The 21507-nt window shown below is 32.6% G+C and overlaps 2 protein-coding genes across 4 annotated transcripts in view; both read right to left on the bottom strand.

Annotated features, from left to right (window-relative positions):
- The window catches only part of LOC114125128 (four and a half LIM domains protein 2), a 95804-nt gene that overhangs the window by 73846 nt on the left and 451 nt on the right, over window positions 1-21507 (bottom strand). Inside the window, exons 1-2 of one of the 3 annotated variants that reach the window (XM_050204605.1) lie at window positions 19150-19176; window positions 7579-7664 (exon numbers count right to left, since the gene is read on the bottom strand). In XM_050204605.1, coding sequence (XP_050060562.1) covers window positions 7579-7664; window positions 19150-19161 — 98 coding nt within the window. In that variant the 5' untranslated portion in view covers window positions 19162-19176. Of the gene's footprint in view, window positions 1-3405; window positions 3663-7578; window positions 7665-19149; window positions 19177-21507 lie in introns of those variants that run through there. The other 2 variants (XM_050204604.1, XM_050204602.1) reach the window with 2 other exon arrangements.
- Window positions 12366-13650, bottom strand: LOC126551415 (uncharacterized). Its single transcript, XM_050204609.1, has one exon. It carries the CDS (start codon window positions 13573-13575, stop codon window positions 12652-12654), a length of 924 nt encoding a protein of 307 aa, XP_050060566.1. The 5' UTR covers window positions 13576-13650; the 3' UTR covers window positions 12366-12651.

Here is a 21507-nt window from a genome sequence, read left to right as displayed (position 1 = left end):
TATATAGTTGATTTTCAACATTCTTAAACATCACATCTTGTCATTTAACAACTTTCGTTTGTATGTATTTTAATTTATAACCATATAGTATTATAGTGTTGTTACTAAGTGTGTTCATATGACTTATACAATTGTGACGTGAAATACAGTTATACAGTTATTAGTAGACTGCAGTCTAAAAAAAAAAGTTGATATACCTACGTTATTTATCCACACATAGGTATAGGAACTTTTTACAATGTTCACTTAGAGACGTAACGATCGGTATAATATTATTGTACGGCGTACACTCGCTAAAACCACAGTAAGTTCTATACAAGACACAACTTCATGTCATATTAGTATATTATAATATTATATAATAAATTATACATTATAATGATATAGTATGAGGTTGACTGTTATAATTAAATTTAACTTTTTTAAGTTTTTTTGAAATAGTACGGTTGTGTACGATAAAAGGCGACGTACCGATTTTTTTCGGAATTTAACACAAAACCTCGATGAACTACATTCGATCAATACAACACTCCTGAAGGACGGATTGCAATGGTTTTATTATTGTTTTAAAATCGATCAAGCGCTTTGTTTTGTCTTCGTTGTCTTTATTCGACATCATATTAATTGCGTACATCTATGGCCTACATCACTCGTCGTCACGTATATAAAATAAACCGTGAAATAAAATAATAGCACAAACACAAATCTAAATTAAGAAATATCTGTTGTATTTTATATGTATACGTGGTTAATATAATTAGTAAGCCCAACACCACCAGAACGCATTTAAATTTCGAACTCGATGTTTACGATTTCAACCGTATACAAAGTCGCACATTATAGTATTGAAATCTAAATTACATGGCATCACGAGACGACGATGGAAGTTATATCTTATTTTTTATAAACTTAGTACTTAGAAATGTATTAACAATAATAAATTTATCAATTTCAAGCATTTAATAAAACACAAACAATTATATTCACTGTTAAGAAAACAAAAATTCAAGAAGTTTATTAATATGACTCGTTAGATGGATAGCTTTCACCCAAGCGTATTATTAGATGAGTTAAAACAATTCATAAGATTATTTATATGAAAAGTGGTACTAGCTATTATCATACTTGCTCTTAATCGAACTCCGGATACGCTACTAACCATTGTACAATATAAGTTATTATTCAAATTTGATATACCTACAATATTATAAATATGTTATCTGAACGTCAGAACCATTGACTTATTTAGGGTTAAAATGTTGTATAAGATACTACAGCTCTCCCCATTTCTGTTGATTTAAAATAAATTTTAGAGTTCCACTCCACACCTATGTGTACTATAATACATTTTAGATTTTATTTTAGGGCGTTTATTTTTTCTGTTTACGGCACTACGGAAGATGGTCAATCACAGAAATTGAATACTCAAAATACTATTACACACCCATTATTACTTTTTCACCAGTTCTTTTAAACATTAATTAGTAATATTTAAATATATTTATTTATAACATGAAAATAACTAAAAAAAAATGTCAGATACTATTTTAATGATAGAAAAGGGCTGGGAGGAGACTAAGCCATTTTCCTTAGTTATACACTACTGACTGACATAGATTTAGACTGTACAATAGTAATAGACATATGACTCTTATCGCAGTTTTTTATTTTGTATTAATCCACGAGTGCACTGTATATAACCATACGTGACGCATTTTATTTCTCTTCGTAATATTATATTATAATATAATGTTAAGTATAATATACTCGAGGTCGTATAATATTTTATAGCCATTTCGTCCATTCTCAGGTCATAAACTTCGCATAAAAATTCGAAACACTATAATATGTAGGGCTTGGTTCAATATCCGATTATAATATTAATAATATTATTAATATAGTGTACTTAGGTCAAAACTTACAATATATCCACTTTGCGCGGTATATAGTGTCTTGCAGCTATCCATTAAATGATTAAGATATTAATACATCGTCTACTTGCATCGAGACTGTAGAATGACAAGAACATGCCTATTTTAGCTAATACCGATTCGTATCTATATAGGTACCTATGTAAAATCTATCTCCAGTGTCCACCGTTCTTATATAATATATTATATGTAATATTAACACTTTATCGCATTGAGTACTATTGTAAATGTGTAAATTTATAATCAATACTAACTCGGTCCTACATACATACAACTATAGGTAGGATATAACCACCTCCTCTTCTCACAATCAAAAAAATTTAATGTTTCGGAAACATCCCCAAATAAATTTCGATAGTAAGTCAAGAAAAATGTTTGATTCATTGACGCAAACAGTTGGCATAACGAGTATACTGTAAAACTATCTTTCATATTTGGCTATTCTTGATATGAAAGTGATGTAAATTTAGATAAAATCATAAATAAATTATTTATTTAAAAGACAGAAATATAAAATTAAAATTAAATCAAAACTTGTTAATTAAAATATATAATGTTATACATATATATACATAGATAATACAATTTTTCATAAATCATTAAAAAAAATAAAATGTTAAATTGTTCTTAAAAATTAAAACAATTTTGACTCTGTTAAGGATGTAAAATTATACGTAAATAGTAATTTTAAGCCTAGTTATAAAATATAATTTTTACCATTTGTAAAACAGCTCTTAATAATTATACATCAACTTCATCCGCCTATTCACTTCATTTCCTATTGCACCAATGAATAAAATTAATAAAATCCGATATTATAAGCAGTAGATCATGCGACTAACATCTTTACGTTGATTTTATTATATTTCCCTAGGTCAATAGGTCAAACACGTTAATACGAAAGATAAAAACAGCTAAACGATACTTTTATATTAGTGTGAATTTATATGCTTGTATTTGTAGATAAATATACAGAAACTGAACTACTTATATGTTAAAATCTCGCGATCTTTTTGTGATCGTCTCGGACGGTCTCGGATTTACTTCCTATTAGATACACTTAACGTCTGAATCCGAAATCGTAATATAATAATTTTACTTTGCAACTCCAAATCAATGTATAATAGACCAGTTTTAGTCTTCGCACTTGGTGTATAGTTACTAACCGACAAGTTTCGAAATTAAATAAATAATCAACAATAAATCTATAACTACAGACTAGATACTAGAATAAATCAAGAATGCATTTATTATGTTATTGATTACCGCTGCACTTGCTAAAATGGTCAAAACTACAGTCTCTACTGGAACATATAGGGCTAAACAGGTAAAAAGGTATGAACTTAATTTAAATATTGCGTATAGAAATAATGTCGTCTAAAAACGTTCGAAGAATTCCGTTTGTGGAAAACGAATGAATGAAAGATTTGTGGAGGTCGTAACCGGAAGGAAGGATAGTGATCGGTCGTCTTACCTGTTGGCTGGCTAATATTATAATAACGTTATGTAATCGACACACCAAGATGTATACAACTCATATTGTCACATGACACAGGGGTGGCGATGAAAACGAAAAGTGACAATTATAATATACACGGCGGCGGCAGCGGTGACGAAGTTTTTGTAACAATATCACAATATACAATCAGTCTTGCAGCAGAGTTGTCAAAATCACGTCGCGGCGCACTATCACTATTAGAACTTCGCGACCTCAAATAATAGAATATAATGTTCCAAGATTTATATTATTGTGTAGGTTTGTACTTTATAACTTATAACAATAATAATAATAATAATATATTACTTCGGACATACGTGTAGCGGCGGTACCGGACTATTATATGATATTATTTACCGCGTCAGCTCGGCTCGGCCGACCACCGTCGTTTATTTTTGTACGCGCTCGCCGTCGACGCCGAGTGCCAACTGCAAACGCGACCAACATGAAATATAAAATAAAACAGCCTGCGCTGCCGCCGTCGTTGTCGTCGGCACAGGTTTTCTACATCTTGTTAGGTAAAGACGTGCATATTGTGCGTGTGTGGCTGTGCGTGTGCACATAGGTACGGGTAATCGCTGGGCGGCGAAAACAGTTCCGTAAACGGTTATTTACGAGACCGGATGCGACCGGAAGTGCGTGTATACCGCCTGGTCAGACCGGGGTGGGGGCGGGGCGCTTCCGGTGCAGTCCACGCGCGCGAATTCGCTCCGAGCCGTTTACGCGACACGTGGCTGACGGCCAACACACCAAACGATGGTAGCAATAATAATAACAATATTTTGCCTGAGGTAGGTACGTCACACCACATACGACAGTAATAATAATAATAATAATACATCGTATAACGTTAAATTATACATATTATTATATTATTATAAACAGAGGGACGCTGCGCACCTGCCAACGATTCGTGTCACTATTTCTGATATTTTTGTTATTTTAATTTTATTTTAATACAAACTCTCGGCAAGATATATTTTTAGGCTAACGAAATTATATTTTTGAATGTATGCAAAATTTACTGTACGTTATTCGAAGTTATAATATTATTATCCATGCGTACTTGGACGAGACACAAGCATCGTCAGTCTGCCAGTTGAGCATTTTACTAAAACGCCATAATCATAATTCATGACATTACACAATGTTATTATACCATTTACGTCAATTTTGGTTTAATGATACCTAGGTAACTGCCGAACTGCGGCCAAAACCCCATCTCAAAAATACGAAGAAATAATTAACAAAGATGTTTCAGAAATAATAATTAGACTATGACGTGTTTAAATGCATACATCATTTTATAATAACTAATAACATGACTGGTTTATACAATAAAGAGGTTAAGTAAAAGATAAAAATATTTTTTTCTAATTGTAACAGTATTCAATAATCTCAAATTGTTATACCTATTATATTTAAATAGAAAGTTATAACAATTATAACTATAACAACTCAGACTATTTGAAAATTGAAATATGGAAAAGAACTAACTAAAAGATTTTTACACGCTAAATTTACTATTTAACTCATATATAAAAAACAACAAATCCGAATTGGAAATGTTAAACGTATATTTAGAACACAAATATAACATCTAATAAAACAGAGAATACGAGAATGAGTGCATGTAGCGTCGAGAATATTATACAAGTCTAGTGTATTAAAGGAGGCGTTAAAATAAAAATCACCCTGCAACCCACAATATCTAATATTTTCAGCTCTAATACAACTAAACATAGGTATACGCACGATGTTGTATGGTAATAATATACGGTACTTATATAACAACGTGGTGAATACCACTTAATAGCTTATGAATTATATTGTATACGATACCTTAAATAGATAGGTATCTCTGTAGTTTATTTGTACAATGTATAATAATATATTTATATAACATAGTCGTGCTCGTGCAATATTATTTTACACTATAATAATACTACTACTACACTACCCACCTTGGAAGTTGGGCCTTGACTTTTAATTGTATGTAAATAAGTATAATAAAGAAGTCACCAAATTTGCATTAAACAAAACAAAAAATTGAATATTACCGTTAAAAAATATCAAAAAAGTAATTAATACAGGACTTTGAGGTGAAACTCTCCATAAATATCAAGTCGTAATATTTCAACCACCAATTCCCCTCTCATGACCGTACTTCAAATACTCCATAGACGACGTATCCCCCGTCGTAAACCATAATACTATGTAGTATATAATTTGGTAAAACGTATAATTATTATTTATTATTACTATAATAATTCTTGATAGTTTCTTTAATGAAAAAAAACACGATCGAAGATACGATTCACAGTCAGTCTCGTAGTATTCATTGATTGACGTTTGTTCAACGTCATTGCTATTGACCGTGGTCGTGGTTCAATTAAACCTGTCCGATTACAGTTTTGACAACTAATAGTTAATTTATTAATAACCAAACAATGCTGTATAAATTACAGACACATGGTGATTTCGTAAATCAATCCAGTCTTTTATTTATTTGATAGAATACAACATAATATTTTAAAAGGTTCGTGTTGATGGTAATTCAAAGTCTTGACTAAACAAGAAAATCGAAATGTTCCGCTGTCTAATGTTTGCGTAATTTAAAGGTAAATTATTTATCATAAATAGAAGTTACGTTTACATCCTTTTACGAAGTTCATAAACAATATACGATGTATGACATCATTTAACATGCAAGATGTAAATAATGAAATTGTTCATTTCACCGTCATATTAATTACTTGTATGATAATATTATGCATATTGTTATGTGTGATAAATTATAATAAACCAAATAGTCAGCACTCATAAGTTATAACATATAACGCCTAAATGTGGTCACGACAACACATACGATTTGCAAAAAACCAAATGATTAAAAGTTTTTCATTATTTTTAGAAGAAGAAAATTGGTAATTTTTAAATGTAGGTATACCAAAGATATCTAATACTAATTATATATTTTTCGTAATATTTAAAAGCGAGATTTAAACTACATAATTATATGATAATTTTACAATCAAAGTGTATTACATAAAAATTGCAATTATTCTAATTAACTTCAATGAAATTTACCCCAAGTGTATTCGGTCAGATAGCTGTTGGCCACTTATTGATAAAAACATAGAATTCACTATATTATCAAAATGGTTAAAACAATTACTGAAAATTATTTCTTACGTACTGATGTTGACATTTTAATCGATGTATGAGTTTTTATATAATATTATGATGTCATGAAATTAATGCAATATAGATTATTACGGCGATAATATTATTCACTATAATAGATTTAACAGTGATTTTTCGATAATTTGTATTAATTTTATATGATAAATGATAATAATAAAATTAAAAAATTAAATGAAAATATGATATTATTACCACTTTCTTCCACTATATTAATAATTGTATACAGCAAGTATACAAAAGTCGTGAAGTTACTTTGAAAAATCTAGCTATTAAAATGAAAGCTATATAATATTGATATAATTGTGTTTTTTGGGGTTACAATGATTTTTTAAATTTAGATAATCATTTAGACGGCAGAAAATAAATTAGCAAGTTTGATAGTATGAGATTTACTATTTGTAGGTAGTCTACTTTTAAATTATAACAGTATAACTTTATTTAGACATTGATGTAATACGGAACTAAAAAAACGAACGGACTCACACAGTCACTGAATATTACTTATTATTAACTAACCTCAGAATTCAAAACTATAATAATAGAACCATCACAGAACAATACTTAAATATAGGTTACAATTTTAACGAATGTTCTACAAATTAACTACCTACTTTATTAGTAAATTTCATTTTTATTTTTTTATTTTCCCATCAATATGTTAACCTGCTATTCTTAGCCATTTTGGACATACATAATTTTTCAGTTTTAATCTAATTAGTTTTTTGAGAGTTCATCATTGATGATGTGAATCAATAAAAGTAGTCAGCCTTGCCTGTCTATACTGTATGCCTGTATTTCACTTTTGAATCAATTTGATTTAATTTACCATTCGGTGGAACCCAATATATGTAGCCAGCATTTATATCTAGCTTCTAGTATCTACCATACATATATACACGTGGACTTGGTCGTATTTATGTTAAGCATATTTATTTTTTTTACCTCCACGGGTGTGGCGCGAATCCTGCACAGTTGTCGTGGCATTCCAAACACGGTCTTCCTTCGTACACCTCATCAGCTACAGCTCCCTGAAACGGAAACAAAACGGAACATGTAAAAAATAAAGTGGTACTATGTATAAAGTGAATCCAAGCATTTAATCATCCCCATTAAATTATTTATGACTTGAAAATGATTTTTGACTTTGAAACATGTATTTCACATTTAATAATTATATATCTAAGTATAATATTCCTAAGTACTAAAGTTTAGATAGACACCTAAACCTATTATCACAAATCTTAAATAAACTACTCGTTATAATAATAATTTAGATCCTAAAAAGACATTTACTTAACAGTTTAAATCCAAAAAAGTAGGACTCAGCTGAAAAAAGTTATTATAGTCACAGGACACTCAAATAACATACAAATTATAAATTTAAAAAACATAAAATAAACAAGATTTCGGCAGTATCCTATCCTGCAGGTATAATGAGAACCAGCGTTGACACTTTGGCACGTGATACTGCAGTGACGTCACCGCATTCGGTTGGACATTGACGACCGTATATGGGCATGGTTCGATCTCTTCGGTGGATATAGGTATACGTATTTGTAGTATAAAGTGAATGAGCGCATGAGAGAAATGAAATAGTGAGAGAGAGAGAAAGAGAGCGAGAACAATTTTGTTCAGGTTTGATGCAAGGACAACCTTTTACTCTAATGGCGATCCACCACGTCCGTGAAAATACGAGAATGAAATATATAATAATATACATTTTATTTGTACAGATATTATAAGTTTTAGGACAATTCTTTCAACGTATATTAGATAAGCAGTATACATTTAAATTTAAATTTAGAATCGTAAATAATAATTTTAATTATTTGGTTGTACTTAAAAAATATTGTTCGTAAAGACTTTAAGCTTTTTACTTTAATGTATATTATTACAAACAATAACATTTTTAAAGTATATTATTTATAGCATGAATCTATTCTTCAAACTACATTCTACAATAATTCGATATTAAGTAGGTATTCACTTTTAAGTTATTAACCACTAATAATATACCTACTATATGAAAAAATATGATGAATACAATTTTTTTTTTTTTTTGCAAAATTTATACAAAACGATTTTTAGAAAAATAAATTACTAGTATAAATTTGAATATAATATCCTACAAAATTCAATGTGTCATAAAATTTAACCTATCCATTACAGCAGGAATAACGGAATACTATAGTAATATAGTTTATTATTTGTTTATTTTATTGTATAATATATATATATATATTATATATATATATATATAATTTATTACAATATTTCAATGAATTTTTCTAATAAAAAATAGGTTTTTTTTTTTAATTTTTAAGAGTAATTTGTGTGAAAACTCAGCCATTTGAAAATTAATTTGGAAATATCGAGAAATTCAAGTTACAATAACCGTTAATAACGATGAAGAAATATTATTATTGACATATTAAGAGTATTATCATTATGTTTGTGTACAATATTATATTTTTTTATTTTCTTGTAATTAAAACTACACATCCAGTCTAATGCTGATCCGTCAAAGCGCTGCAGATATTACGCAGCGTCTCTCTAGTTGGTAGTCTCTATAAATACGTCTCATTTAGAAAAAGAAATTTATTTCAAGCACGTCATCGTCCAACGCTTAAAATTCGCGGAATTATAATTTTACTGAGTAACATTTTCACAGTGTCAGCGATTATTATTTGCTTATGGTTTTAATATTATGATTATTAATGGACAGTAAATAGTTGACGAGTATAATATAAATGTTTGTCTCGTTCCCATTTATTTTAAATTACTATTAAAATTATACATCGTCATCATAAAATATATATTATATGAATAATTTTATCCAAAATATGGTTTTTCATTAATATATAATATATATATTTTCAATATTTTCTTTAAAACAAAACATTTTTATTTCATTGATGAAGTATATCGTAATACTTTAAAAACCAATAGTAGTGTAATCATAAAAGAAATTATCTCGTGAAAAATTGGCTTTTCTTTTCGGACCCATGAAATGTAGAATTAACCTATCGAATCTTTCAGAAATATAATATAAGATCGATACAGGCGCACTTACGCATTACTGAATTTTATTTAAAATCTATAAATCGAGCTACTTCCGTTATAACGTTAGTCTTACACATAGCATACATAATACATAATGTGTTCGTTGGCGAGAAATAAACCATTACCTAGAGAGAAAAAAAATTATAATAATTTATTATATCTAAAGTAGGTATAATATATTGTAGGCATAGGAGTGAAAACAATAAAAGGTTTTCGGATAAAACGGTGAACTCTATATTATAAATTTTATACTATACACACACCCATTAGATTGTGTTCGTTCGAGACGTGAGTTTACGCAAATACACATGACTCATTGTCCATTGTTTTCAAAGAGGTATTTATATTATGTTCCCACTTATCAGAGAATCCGACTGGTGGTAATTTAGAAATAAGTTATAACTCATATTATGTATTTAAATATTTTAACTTGTCCACCGTTGCATGACTTAAAGCAAGCGACTAATATGCGCAGTCTAAGCAGATATTTTAAAATGAACCTTTTAAAACAAATGTCTTGACCGACCATTACTCATGAAATTATTTTATAAGCCCAACTCACTCGTTACTAAAGACCATATAATAAAACTATAAACATAATTTACAATATTATGGATAAATAAACTTAAAGAAGTATACCTATACTTATTTAAAATTTCTTTATAAACATTGCATCTGCATTACACGAGTCGACAAACTATACTCATAACCAAAAACCGTGAAAACCGTTCTGCAGTATATAGGGTTTTAGCATTCGGGTTTAGCTCTTTAATTAATAGATTACTGTAATGGACGTTTTTAATTTAAAATGTTAATTTAAAGATAAATAATTGCATGAGGAAAACGATTCTGGGTAAAGATGGTAACTGGTCAGTGGTTAGCCTTTATAGTTTATATTAAATATTTCTAAGGATATTTTATATCTTTATAATTTATTTACATTGATATTTAAATATACATTTATCTATTGATAATACGAACTAAAATATTGAACTAATTTTAGCCAAAAACACTACACAAAATATTATTATTGTTATTAAGAGAATGCCTTACTCCCATAAATTGTTAAGAAATTTTTTTGTGAGAACAAAAATACTCAGACTAGAGTCATAGTTAAAAACCACATTTATACACAATATAGAAGATAATATTTTGTTGTGTCATAGTTTTATTTTTTAGTACTATAAAGTATGAACATAATAAGTTATTTATGTTTGAGAAATAATGAATTTAAAAAAAAATAATAAGTTTTTTATTGATAATATAAAAAATAAAAACATTACTAAATAACAAATATTATCTAATATTGTACATAAATTTAATTGTTTAGTAGTTTCTTTCCTGCGAAACCATTTTTATAAATTATCTCATAATCACAAAACGACAAACAATGATACCGACACGAGATCATAAAAAGTTATAATTTCAATTTTAATAAGTTAAAAATAATAAGTTTATAATAAGTATAATATTGTGCTCTTATTTTTTATTCGATAGAAATTAATGTAGGTGTGTAAAACATATACAAATTCATAGACAGCCCCTATTTATCTCTGTACCTATAGGTAAAAACATTTATTCTAACCCCTCCCTTCCATGGGAAAATCCTTAATATACCACTATAAATAAATATTACAGAATGTTAAAAAAGTTGAATTTTTTTTTGCTAAAAAATTATACAAAGAAAATGATTCGTAACAGAGATGCTGGGTATATACCATATTAATACGATAATAAGCAACCAATTCGATATCATAATATAGGTTTAAGTCTTTTTTTAACTAATGTTTTTAAAAGTAGTAAAGATCCTTAACATTTTAAATAAAAATAATTAAGTAACCTATGAAGTTAAAGAGTCAAATCTGCATATACAAATATTACTTTTTATAGGTCCGTAGGTACCTAAATGAGAAAATTAATATGAGAACAAAAATATGGAAGTGCATTTAAATTAAATACCAACGAAATATTTCAGAATAATGTACATATTATTATTTTGTATTTTTATACTGTAATAAATTTTTTATTGTAGGAAGTATTACTAGAGGTACTAATAATCTTTTTAAACTTGTATATATTTTAAAGATCTGCCATAGAAATATATAGTTATAAATAAAATATAAAATTAATATGAAAAAAAAATGTATAATATTAGTTATTATACCTACTCGTTGGTTGTGTCTTAGATTATATTTTATTAAAGTTGATACATAAATGATCAACGACAAGACTAGATAAATAAAAAATAATCAGTTAATTTTCTACTTGAGTATGTAATAAACGCTTGCAGACATTTTTAATACATGTTTACTATAATAGTCGTGTAAACGGGTTCTACATACAAGTATTGAAGTATGAACCTACTATGTACAGATAGTTTACATTATATAGAATACCTACTACAACTGATAATAATTTGAAGGGTATCAGTAAAAGTGATTTAAAATAAAAAATAAAAAAAACATTTTGAACTATTTTTATTAATATTTATAATATTAAAAGTATTTATAACTATTTCTTGATGTATCCCATAATGATGATTTCTTATTAAAATAGGGAACTTATATTATATGTATTAAATTTGTGGTTTATGGTAATAAATAATCACTCACAATTTATAAAATATTAAGCACTATATTACTGTGATATGTATTTACAAGAATGAATATAACAAACAAATACCAATTACGCGTACAATATTACTGCGAACTGAATAACACGGTAAGTCGCGATACGTAGTCACTGACGGAATGAAAATTGAGCATCTGATCAGCTGGTATTTATAGGCTCCGCTTTGTTCTAGAACATCCCCGAGTATACTCTAGCGAGACCATCGTGGAATATTCTAGAACATGGGTTTTTCCTATTGTACGCTGTCGACATCGTAAATAATTTGGGCGGCTCGTTGTGTATTGTTCACGTCGCCACATCACCCCCCTACCAGTGATGGAGTCAGCAGGAACTTATTTGAAGACGTTCGGGGAAATGGACTCTTCTACCGGAACGCGTTTTCCTGTCTTTTGTTTCTGGTGTCGGTTCTTCTGTTTTTGGTTCCTTATTTGCGATAGATTCGGGTGTGGCATGTTTCATGTTTCTGGAGCTAACCTCCTCGTGTATGTCATCAGCAATTATGTAGGCTGGTTTCAGTCTATCAATAGTCACTGTTATCTTTTTCCCTTTCACATCAATGCAGAAGGTTTTCCGATTGCGACTTACAACTGGGTATGGGCCGTCGTACGGCATTTGTAGACAGTTTTTCGGTCCATCATGACGAATAAACACTTGTTTGGAGGTGGCGAGGTCCTTAAATATGAAATTTTTCTTTTCTCCGTGGCAGGTTCCATTTACCGGTTGTATCTGGCGAATCTGGTGTCGAAGATCCTTGATGAACTCTGCTGCGTTCTCAAACTTAGCGTCATCTGATCTTGTTGAGAGAAATTCACCAGGTAGACGAAGTGGTTCTCCGAATACAAGTTCTGCGGATGTGGACTTCAGATCCTCGCGCCAAGCTGCTCGTATGCCTAATAAGACTGTTGGGAGTATTTCAGTCCACCGTTTGTTCTGGTGACATTTGATAGCGGCCTTAAGCTGTCGATGGCTTCGTTCTACCATACCGTTTGCTGAAGGGTGGTAGGCCGTAGTCCTAAGGTGATTTGTACCAGTCAAATATCCTAGATACTTGAAAAGGTTTGATTCGAATTGTCTCCCTTGATCAGTCGTTATAATAAGAGGTGTACCAAATCTTGAAATCCAATGTGTATAAAATGCTCGGGCGACAGTCTCTGCTTCTTGGTTCTCCAAAGGTATCACTTCCGGCCATCGAGTAAATCTATCGATACACGTAAGGCAGTAGCGGAATCCTTCTGAATATGGCATAATGATGAGGTCTAAATGTACATGTTCGAATCTTTGTGATGGTTGAGGGAATGAACCAAGTGGTGCGTTGTGTTACCAACTTGGTAGTGGCTTTTATGCCTGGATGTGAAAGACGATGGACAGTATTAAAAGCAGCACGTCGAAAAGATTTTGTAATGAAAGGTCGGGCGGTTGGTGTCATGGTGTCACAAAACACAGGAACATCCATGCCGGGCATTTGAATTTGCTTAAGCTGTAGTCCAGTGTCACTCCGTAAATACGTTTTTAATTCGTCGTCTTCTTGTTGAGATTTAGCCAGGGCAGTATAATCCAGTGTATCCGAAAGAACTTCCACTCGAGAGAGAGCGTCGGCCACGATGTTCTGTTTACCTGGCACATATCTTATGTCTGTAGTAAACTGTGAGATATAATCTAGGTGACGAAATTGGCGTGGTGAGCACTTTTCAAGTTTCTGCTGAAAGGCGAAAGTGATGGGTTGTGGTCAGTGAAAATGGTAAAATTGCGAGTTTCTACCATGTGTCGAAAATGTTTGACAGCAAGATAGATAGCAAGGAGTTCACGATCGTAGGCTCCGTATTTAGATTCAGTTACTGAAAGTTTTTTTTGAAAAGAATGCGAGAGGCTGCCATCCCGTGTTGACGAATTGTTGGAGAGTCGCGCCCACTGCGGTGTCAGAAGCATCACTTACAATGGCCAATGGTGCATTGTCGCGAGGATGAGCAAGTAACGTGGCTGAGGCAAGTTTTTCTTTACAATTTTCGAAAGCAGCAGTAGCTTCAGGTGTCCAGTTGATAGGAGTTTTGCCTTTGAGATTGGGAACCAGTAAGACGTTCAATGGTGCTTGTGCTTCTGAAGCTCGGGTATAAAACGTCGATAGAAGTTTATCATACCCAGGAACTGTCGTAACCCTTTTGCTGATGTCGGTTTCTTGTATTTCAAGATGTCGTCGATTCTGTCAGGTAAAGGACGTGTGCCATCTGTGGAAATAAGGTAACCTAGGAATTTGACTTCTTTTTGTCCGAAAACGCACTTGGAAGGGTTGATTACTAGAGAGTTCACGTAACCGATTGAAAATGATCTGTAAGTGCTTGATATGTTCTTCTTCAGAAGTAGAAGCTACCAGTATATCATCGATATAACTGAAACAAAACTCAAGTCCACGGAGTACTTCGTCAATAAAACGTTGGAACGTCTGAGCTGCGTTTCTGAGTCCGAAAGACATAAAAGGAAACTCGAAAAGTCCAAATGGTGTTATTATGGCCGTTTTATTGATATCTTCCTCTGCTACAGGAATTTGATTATAGGCTCTTACCAGATCGATGTTGAGAAAATGTTTTTTCCGTGAAGGAAGTGTGTGAAATCCTGGATGTGACGAACTGGGTAGCGGTCTGGGATAGTTCGAGTATTAAGTGCACGATAATCTCCACAGAGTTGCCATGCGTCCGTAGTGTTCTTTGAAACCAGGTGGAGTGGTGAAGACCAAGGGCTTTTAGAAGGTCGAGCTATACCCAAATTTAGCATAGTCTCAAACTCCTTTTTGGCTCCCTTGAGTTTGTCAGGGGCTAGACGCCTTGGTTTACACGCGACGGGAGATCCTGGTGTCGTCTGGATGTAATGTTTGGTGTTGTGTTTGATGTCCTTGATTACTCCAACAGGTCGGGTTATCTCAGGATACTCCTGTAATAAGTCATGGTACCTTGTTGTCCGACAACTGTTTTGATGGATTGTATGTCGCATTTCGCAGCTTGACCCTGTACAGTGAGTTGCGTGAGACCGTCCAAGAGACGTTGATTACGTATATCTACCAGAAGATTATAATGGTTTAAAAAATCCACACCAATGATAGGCTTGGATACATCCGCGACCACAAATCTCCAAGTGAAAACTCGACGAAGTCCGAAATCAAGAGCAAGTGTAATAGTTCCGTACGTACAATGGCAATGGTCGTCCGTTGGCTGCTGATAGGGAGTAGTCCGATTTATCTCGTTGACCTTGAACCACACTGCGTGGGTATACACATAAATCGGCTCCAGTGTCAATAAGAAATTGTATTCGTGAGACACGATCGGTTAGAAATAGGCGGCGTGGAAATGGCATTGGCTCACTGGCCGCCATCAGTGATTGCCTTTCTAGTTTTCCGACTTATATGTACATGGCTTTACACATTTCTGGGAGTTGGATCCAAAACGCCAGTGATACCAACAGATTCCATTGACACCGTGTGAATTACGACTTCGTGATCGAGATCTTGAACGATGGGCACTAGGATCGGGGCTTCGCCCACGTGCAGGACGGGTGTTGATCTCAGCGATTTCTTTTCTCAGCGCGCGTGATTTCCTGATTAATCCCTAGCGCTAGCTGTGAAAGCTTAAGATTTAACGTAGCTTCCAGAGTATTACTCACAGTTGATTCCGCGATCTGAGGTAGCATAGGACCAGACGCGTCTGCAATATTATCTGCGTGTGCTGCGAGGTCCTCGAGTTTGCAGTCCTTGACGATCGCCAGCGCTACCTGAATACTTTTCGGTAGTCGGCCCATCCACAGCGTTTTTAACAGTGTTTCAGGAATGGAGGTGTCAGCTAGGCTTTGAAGATGGCGTAAAAATTGCGATGGTTTTCTATCACCCATTTCGACCCGTTCCAATAGTTGGCGAGTTTTTTCTTCTTGGGATGCGCTGAGACGTTTGACCAATTCTTGTTTAATTTTTACGTACCTGTTTTCCGATGGTGGTGCCATTATGATATCTTTCACTTCAACCGCATATTTGGGTGGTAATGCGCCGACAACATACCCAAATTTCGTACTGTCGATCTTGATACCTGCGCTGGCAAAACTTCCCTCGACCATGGCGAACCAAAGTTCGGGATCCGACGAAATGAACTCGGGAATTTTCACCGCGACTCTGGCTACTGACGATTCATTGTTTTCCATCACGTCGAGGTCACCAATTTGTGGTTTATGGTAATAAATAATCACTCACAATTTATAAAATATTAAGCACTATATTACTGTGATATGTATTTACAAGAATGAAATATAACAAACAAATACCAATTACGCGTACAATATTACTGCGAACTGAATAACACGGTAAGTCGCGATACGTAGTCACTGACGGAATGAAAATTGAGCATCTGATCAGCTGGTATTTATAGGCTCCGCTTTGTTCTAGAACATCCCCGAGTATACTCTAGCGAGACCATCGTGGAATATTCTAGAACATGGGTTTTTCCTATTGTACGCTGTCGACATCGTAAATAATTTGGGCGGCTCGTTGTGTAATGTTCACGTCGCCACAAATTAAATCAGGTAACCTAAGGGTAGGTCAACACTAAGCACTGCACACTGTATATTATTATAGAGTTTTACGATTACAATAAATTACACTTATAGGTTAATGTGTTAAATACATATTATATAGTATATTATTATAGTATTTAAAATATTTAAAACATCAAATGCAATAATAAGAGTAAAATATAGTGTATTTATAAAAATATGCACCCTAAAGAAGTAGCTTATGACCACTATCCCGAATCATTAAAAAAAAATAAGTATCAAAACCAACAATAAATAAAAATACATTCTATTAGCCACTTTCGGTTAACAGTTTAATATTATTTTAATACTTATAATACCATCTATCATATTTTAAGTGCGCTTAAACACTTGATATAGAAATAGAAGAGCGTAAAAAGACACGAAGTATTTGTAAAGATAACTGAACACAATACGTTCATAATAATCATTCGCGTATCTTGAAGAGTGAACTCCAAAGCACGTTATGATACACAATAGTTATGTTACATCAAATAACAGTTTTTCGGACATTTTTTAGCAAATAATAAGTTCATAGTAAAATACAATAATATATTTATTATACTATTATGTATACATAATATATGACGTCATTAACAGCGCGAGCTTTGAAAGCATATACATAATAATAAATAAAAATATATACATATTATAATATACAGCGGGATTTATCTACTATGCATTTTTTCTTTAATAATAAAGTAATAAAAAATCTATTTTTGCAATTTTAAATATATATTTTAAAACCATATTTTCAAATTCTTGAAATTGTTTTACTATTTAAGAAGTGAATGACACCGTAGGTAACCTGTTAAGATACAACATTTATAGTTTGTAAAAAAAGTTCAAGTTTAATACACAGAATCTATTTTAAAGAGCTTATATATTAATATACTTTTACATTTTGTAAAACAACTTTTAAGAACTATTTACAACAACTGAGAATTAACTGAAGAAAGATTCATTGAAATTGTCAATTAGGAAAATCAAATTATCCATAATTTACAATAAAAAAAAGAAGATTATCATTTGAAAAATAGAAATTTTTTATCATCACAAGGCACTCTTTAATAAGTACTAAAAAAAATTAGAATTTTAAAATATGATCTATAAATATATTAAACAATTCCAAGAACTTGAATGAATTAACTTCTAAATAAAATAAAGGATGAGCACACAGCACACTTAATGAATCACTCTGTATAAAAATTTATCAATGAATTTTTAGTTATTATCACGTGGTGGCACATAGACTGCAAAGCGTATCTTTATGATTTTGAACTTAAAATAATAATTTAAATGATCAATAATATCAAATCCGCCGGATTCATAATATTATAATATTATGTATACTCGTGTAACAATATTGTCGTATACTATTCGTAGTAGAGCAATTAATATGAGTTGATAAAAAAAAATACCTACAATACGTCATAGCATTACTCAAAGTTTTAGTGGATTTCTCGGGTAAACACGTAGGTATCATCGACCATCGTATATAGTATAACGTCTACATACGTTTACACGTATATACGTTTGCAATACACGTCACAAAACGACCACGGAGATCGTCAACCGGCTCGTGAATTCGTTTCGATTTCTCAGCGTACACACACTCACACACAGGTTTGAAGTACAACTCATCCGTTCAAGGTCAGACGCCCACCACACTGACGACGCGTGTATTTTGATAATAACTTTATACATTATAATGTGCGAGGTGCAATGCCGATACGGTCCGACAGACGGTCTGGTCAGCGGCGGCGTCAGGAGATCGCGCGTGTCCACCCCTCCCACCAGGACATAGACACACACACTAGTGCGCGTCCGGCCTTAACCCGAAAAATCTCATTATATTATATACCATGTACGTGCGCGTTTCATAATAAATAGTATATATGGGTAGTATAATAATTGTCACACGTACTTGTAACTGCAGTTACAGAATTATCAGATATATGCTCAAATATATGTCATAGTAGTGAATATAAGTATATTAAAGCATCCCCAGTTGATTTGAAAAGTGGAAACGGTTCGATGATATCATATATTGACATGCTACGTATATAATACTAATATTATCGTTGTTTACAAGCAGACAATATTTTAGGTTTAGTAAAATGCTATAATATATGTATCGGATTTTAGTACTACAGTATACATGAGTGGTGTATTTTAGACTAGTTTATGAAAAAATGCAATTTATCACGCCCCTACAAGAAAAGAAAACGGACAGGTGAAGGAAGAAAATCTTACCTTGTCTGACATATTTTTTGGATGGCACAACAACTGTGGCAGCAAACACACGATACGGCACGCGCGAAACACAGTCTTGGGCAAAAAGTACGAAAATCGCTCGAGACACGCGCTATTTATAGGTGGCTCGTTCCGTCTTATTTTTTTACCACTGTTTCCCAACACCCCTTAGAATCTACCACTGTAGTTAGGGTACTGATCGGGGTAGTGGATATACTATATAGGTACATATAACTCGTGTAGATACCCCTCTACTAATATAATATCACCGTTGTACAAAACTCTCGTGGAGACGGATATGGTACCGTTCGTTTCGTTAAGTTTTAATGTCCCGTTCGTGTTCGCGAATTTTTGCTTTGCGCCGAGGTCGGTCTTATCGGAGTGCGATATTCCGCGCTGGTACATCGCGCGCGTCAACATCGTTTATTTCATTATATTATTATAAAAAGAAAGGCATAATAAATAGCACTTTATAACGAATTTGGCGAAATCGTAAAATGGGCGTGTCAACGCAAGTGTTATATTTCTCACGTGAACGCGAATTTTGCGAAGAGGAAAAAAAAGCGACACAAAAGTCGAACACGCTCAGCACGCTACACCGTTCGCAATTGTAAATGTATCGAAAATGTATATAAATATATAATATGATATACGCTGTTGTAATAATAATATATTTTTTTATCGTGAACAGCTGTTGTACAGTTGTAACTTGTAGGCTGCAGGTATATAATATATATTATAAAAATGCGGCATAATATTACTATTATCATACACACGTCAACGGTACCCACGCGCCACTTCGAAGGCGTGCGTGGCTATATAAACCGAGGACCCCTACGAATCGTCGTCATTATCGTACCGTTTACAATGTTATATTTTATTATTATAAGTTATAACTACTATTATATCGCACACACGCTTACGTGACTTTGGTTCGGTGACGTAATGTTGGTGGGGTTGTAGGTGGGCATGTGCCCCCGTCTAATTTTAAAAGAATCCCGACTAATAAGTTGCCTGCAGTGAGACCAGCCTAAATTACTATAGGTATCAGGTTTTTTAATGAACCAAATATTATTTTTTTAATTTTTTAACTGTTTATAAGGTTCTATAATTAGATGTTTAATTTTTTTTTTTTTTTTATAAGCTAATTTGATATTAGATTTATATACAATATAGTTATAGATCTATAGATGAGCTTTGACGCAGGAATTTATGTATAAGTACCCACCGTGTTACATCGTTTTCCTTCAATAAGTTAAATGAGAAAACGGGAAATCACGGTGGGCCATCACTACACTGTTTATATAGAGACGCGCTGTATAACGTCACGTTACACCCAACACGGACCACGTTTGAACGTGCGAAGGCTGCTGTATACCTATAATAATATTATAATAAACACGTTCGGTCGACGGTTATATTATAGCCGTATATAGGAACACATTTATACCCCTGAATATAGGTATATATATGTATGTATATATGGCCGTGTGGGGGAACGAGAATCCTCGGAAAGTGTTTACATCACGCGGGTATACACGCCACGGCGGCCAAGACTATATGAACAAAAATTTTTTTTCACTTTCCGGGTGTCGTGAAGAATGTAACTACGCCACTCGAACCATTTGCCGCCGATACAACGATATTACAATAACATTAATATACTTAACGATGACGTTTAACTACGATTTTATTGTACAGTTTCCTTCGTAAATATACACAGGAAAGAACCCGCGAAATCGACAAAACGTATCTACTATGCGTCCTATGCACCATATGCGTGCTGGTTTTGTTATAAGGTATATATTAGGGAGAGGAGAGACGATGTGTTCGGTGATTCGGACAGCGTGTCCGGCGGATTATATATTATTATTGTTAGATAGATATATAATATGTAAGAGCTCCGTGCGTTACCGGTCGTTCAGTTCACTGACCACCACTCGAGTAGAGTTCAATACCGGACGTGAAGAACTGCTATACAAATTGTACAATATAATAATGTCGACTCACGTGAAAGATCGTTAAAAAAACAATCATTTGTTCCTAAACATAACAAAAATAAATCGCAGAACCATATATCTACATCTATTATAACGAGTTTTCTTTTATAGGTAAATTGTTTGTGCTAGTTACGTAGTTATAGGCGTAAGTACCTACAAAATGTACGCGTAGGTATTCCTGAATTCGAAAGGCCTGCCTCATTAATATCGCGTGTTCAGTAAGTAGCATAAAATTATATTATAGGTACCTACCTATAGGACCTGTGTACTGAAGTCGCGATAATAACAAACATAATAAGTACCTGCCTGGATTTACTAGTAAATTAATAGGTAGAAGACATCGAGTCATTGACTATAC

This window comes from Aphis gossypii, chromosome 3, assembly GCF_020184175.1.
Source record: "Aphis gossypii isolate Hap1 chromosome 3, ASM2018417v2, whole genome shotgun sequence".
In the NCBI taxonomy this organism is placed as follows: domain Eukaryota; kingdom Metazoa; phylum Arthropoda; class Insecta; order Hemiptera; family Aphididae; genus Aphis; species Aphis gossypii.
Note: the sequence above shows the minus strand (reverse complement) of the source record. Positions and strands in the feature narration are given on the sequence as shown.

Bases quoted from the DNA above. Each gene is read 5' to 3' on its own strand.
- LOC126551415 (XM_050204609.1), bottom strand. From the start codon at position 13,575: ATGCCATATTCAGAAGGATTCCGCTACTGCCTTACGTGTATCGATAGA.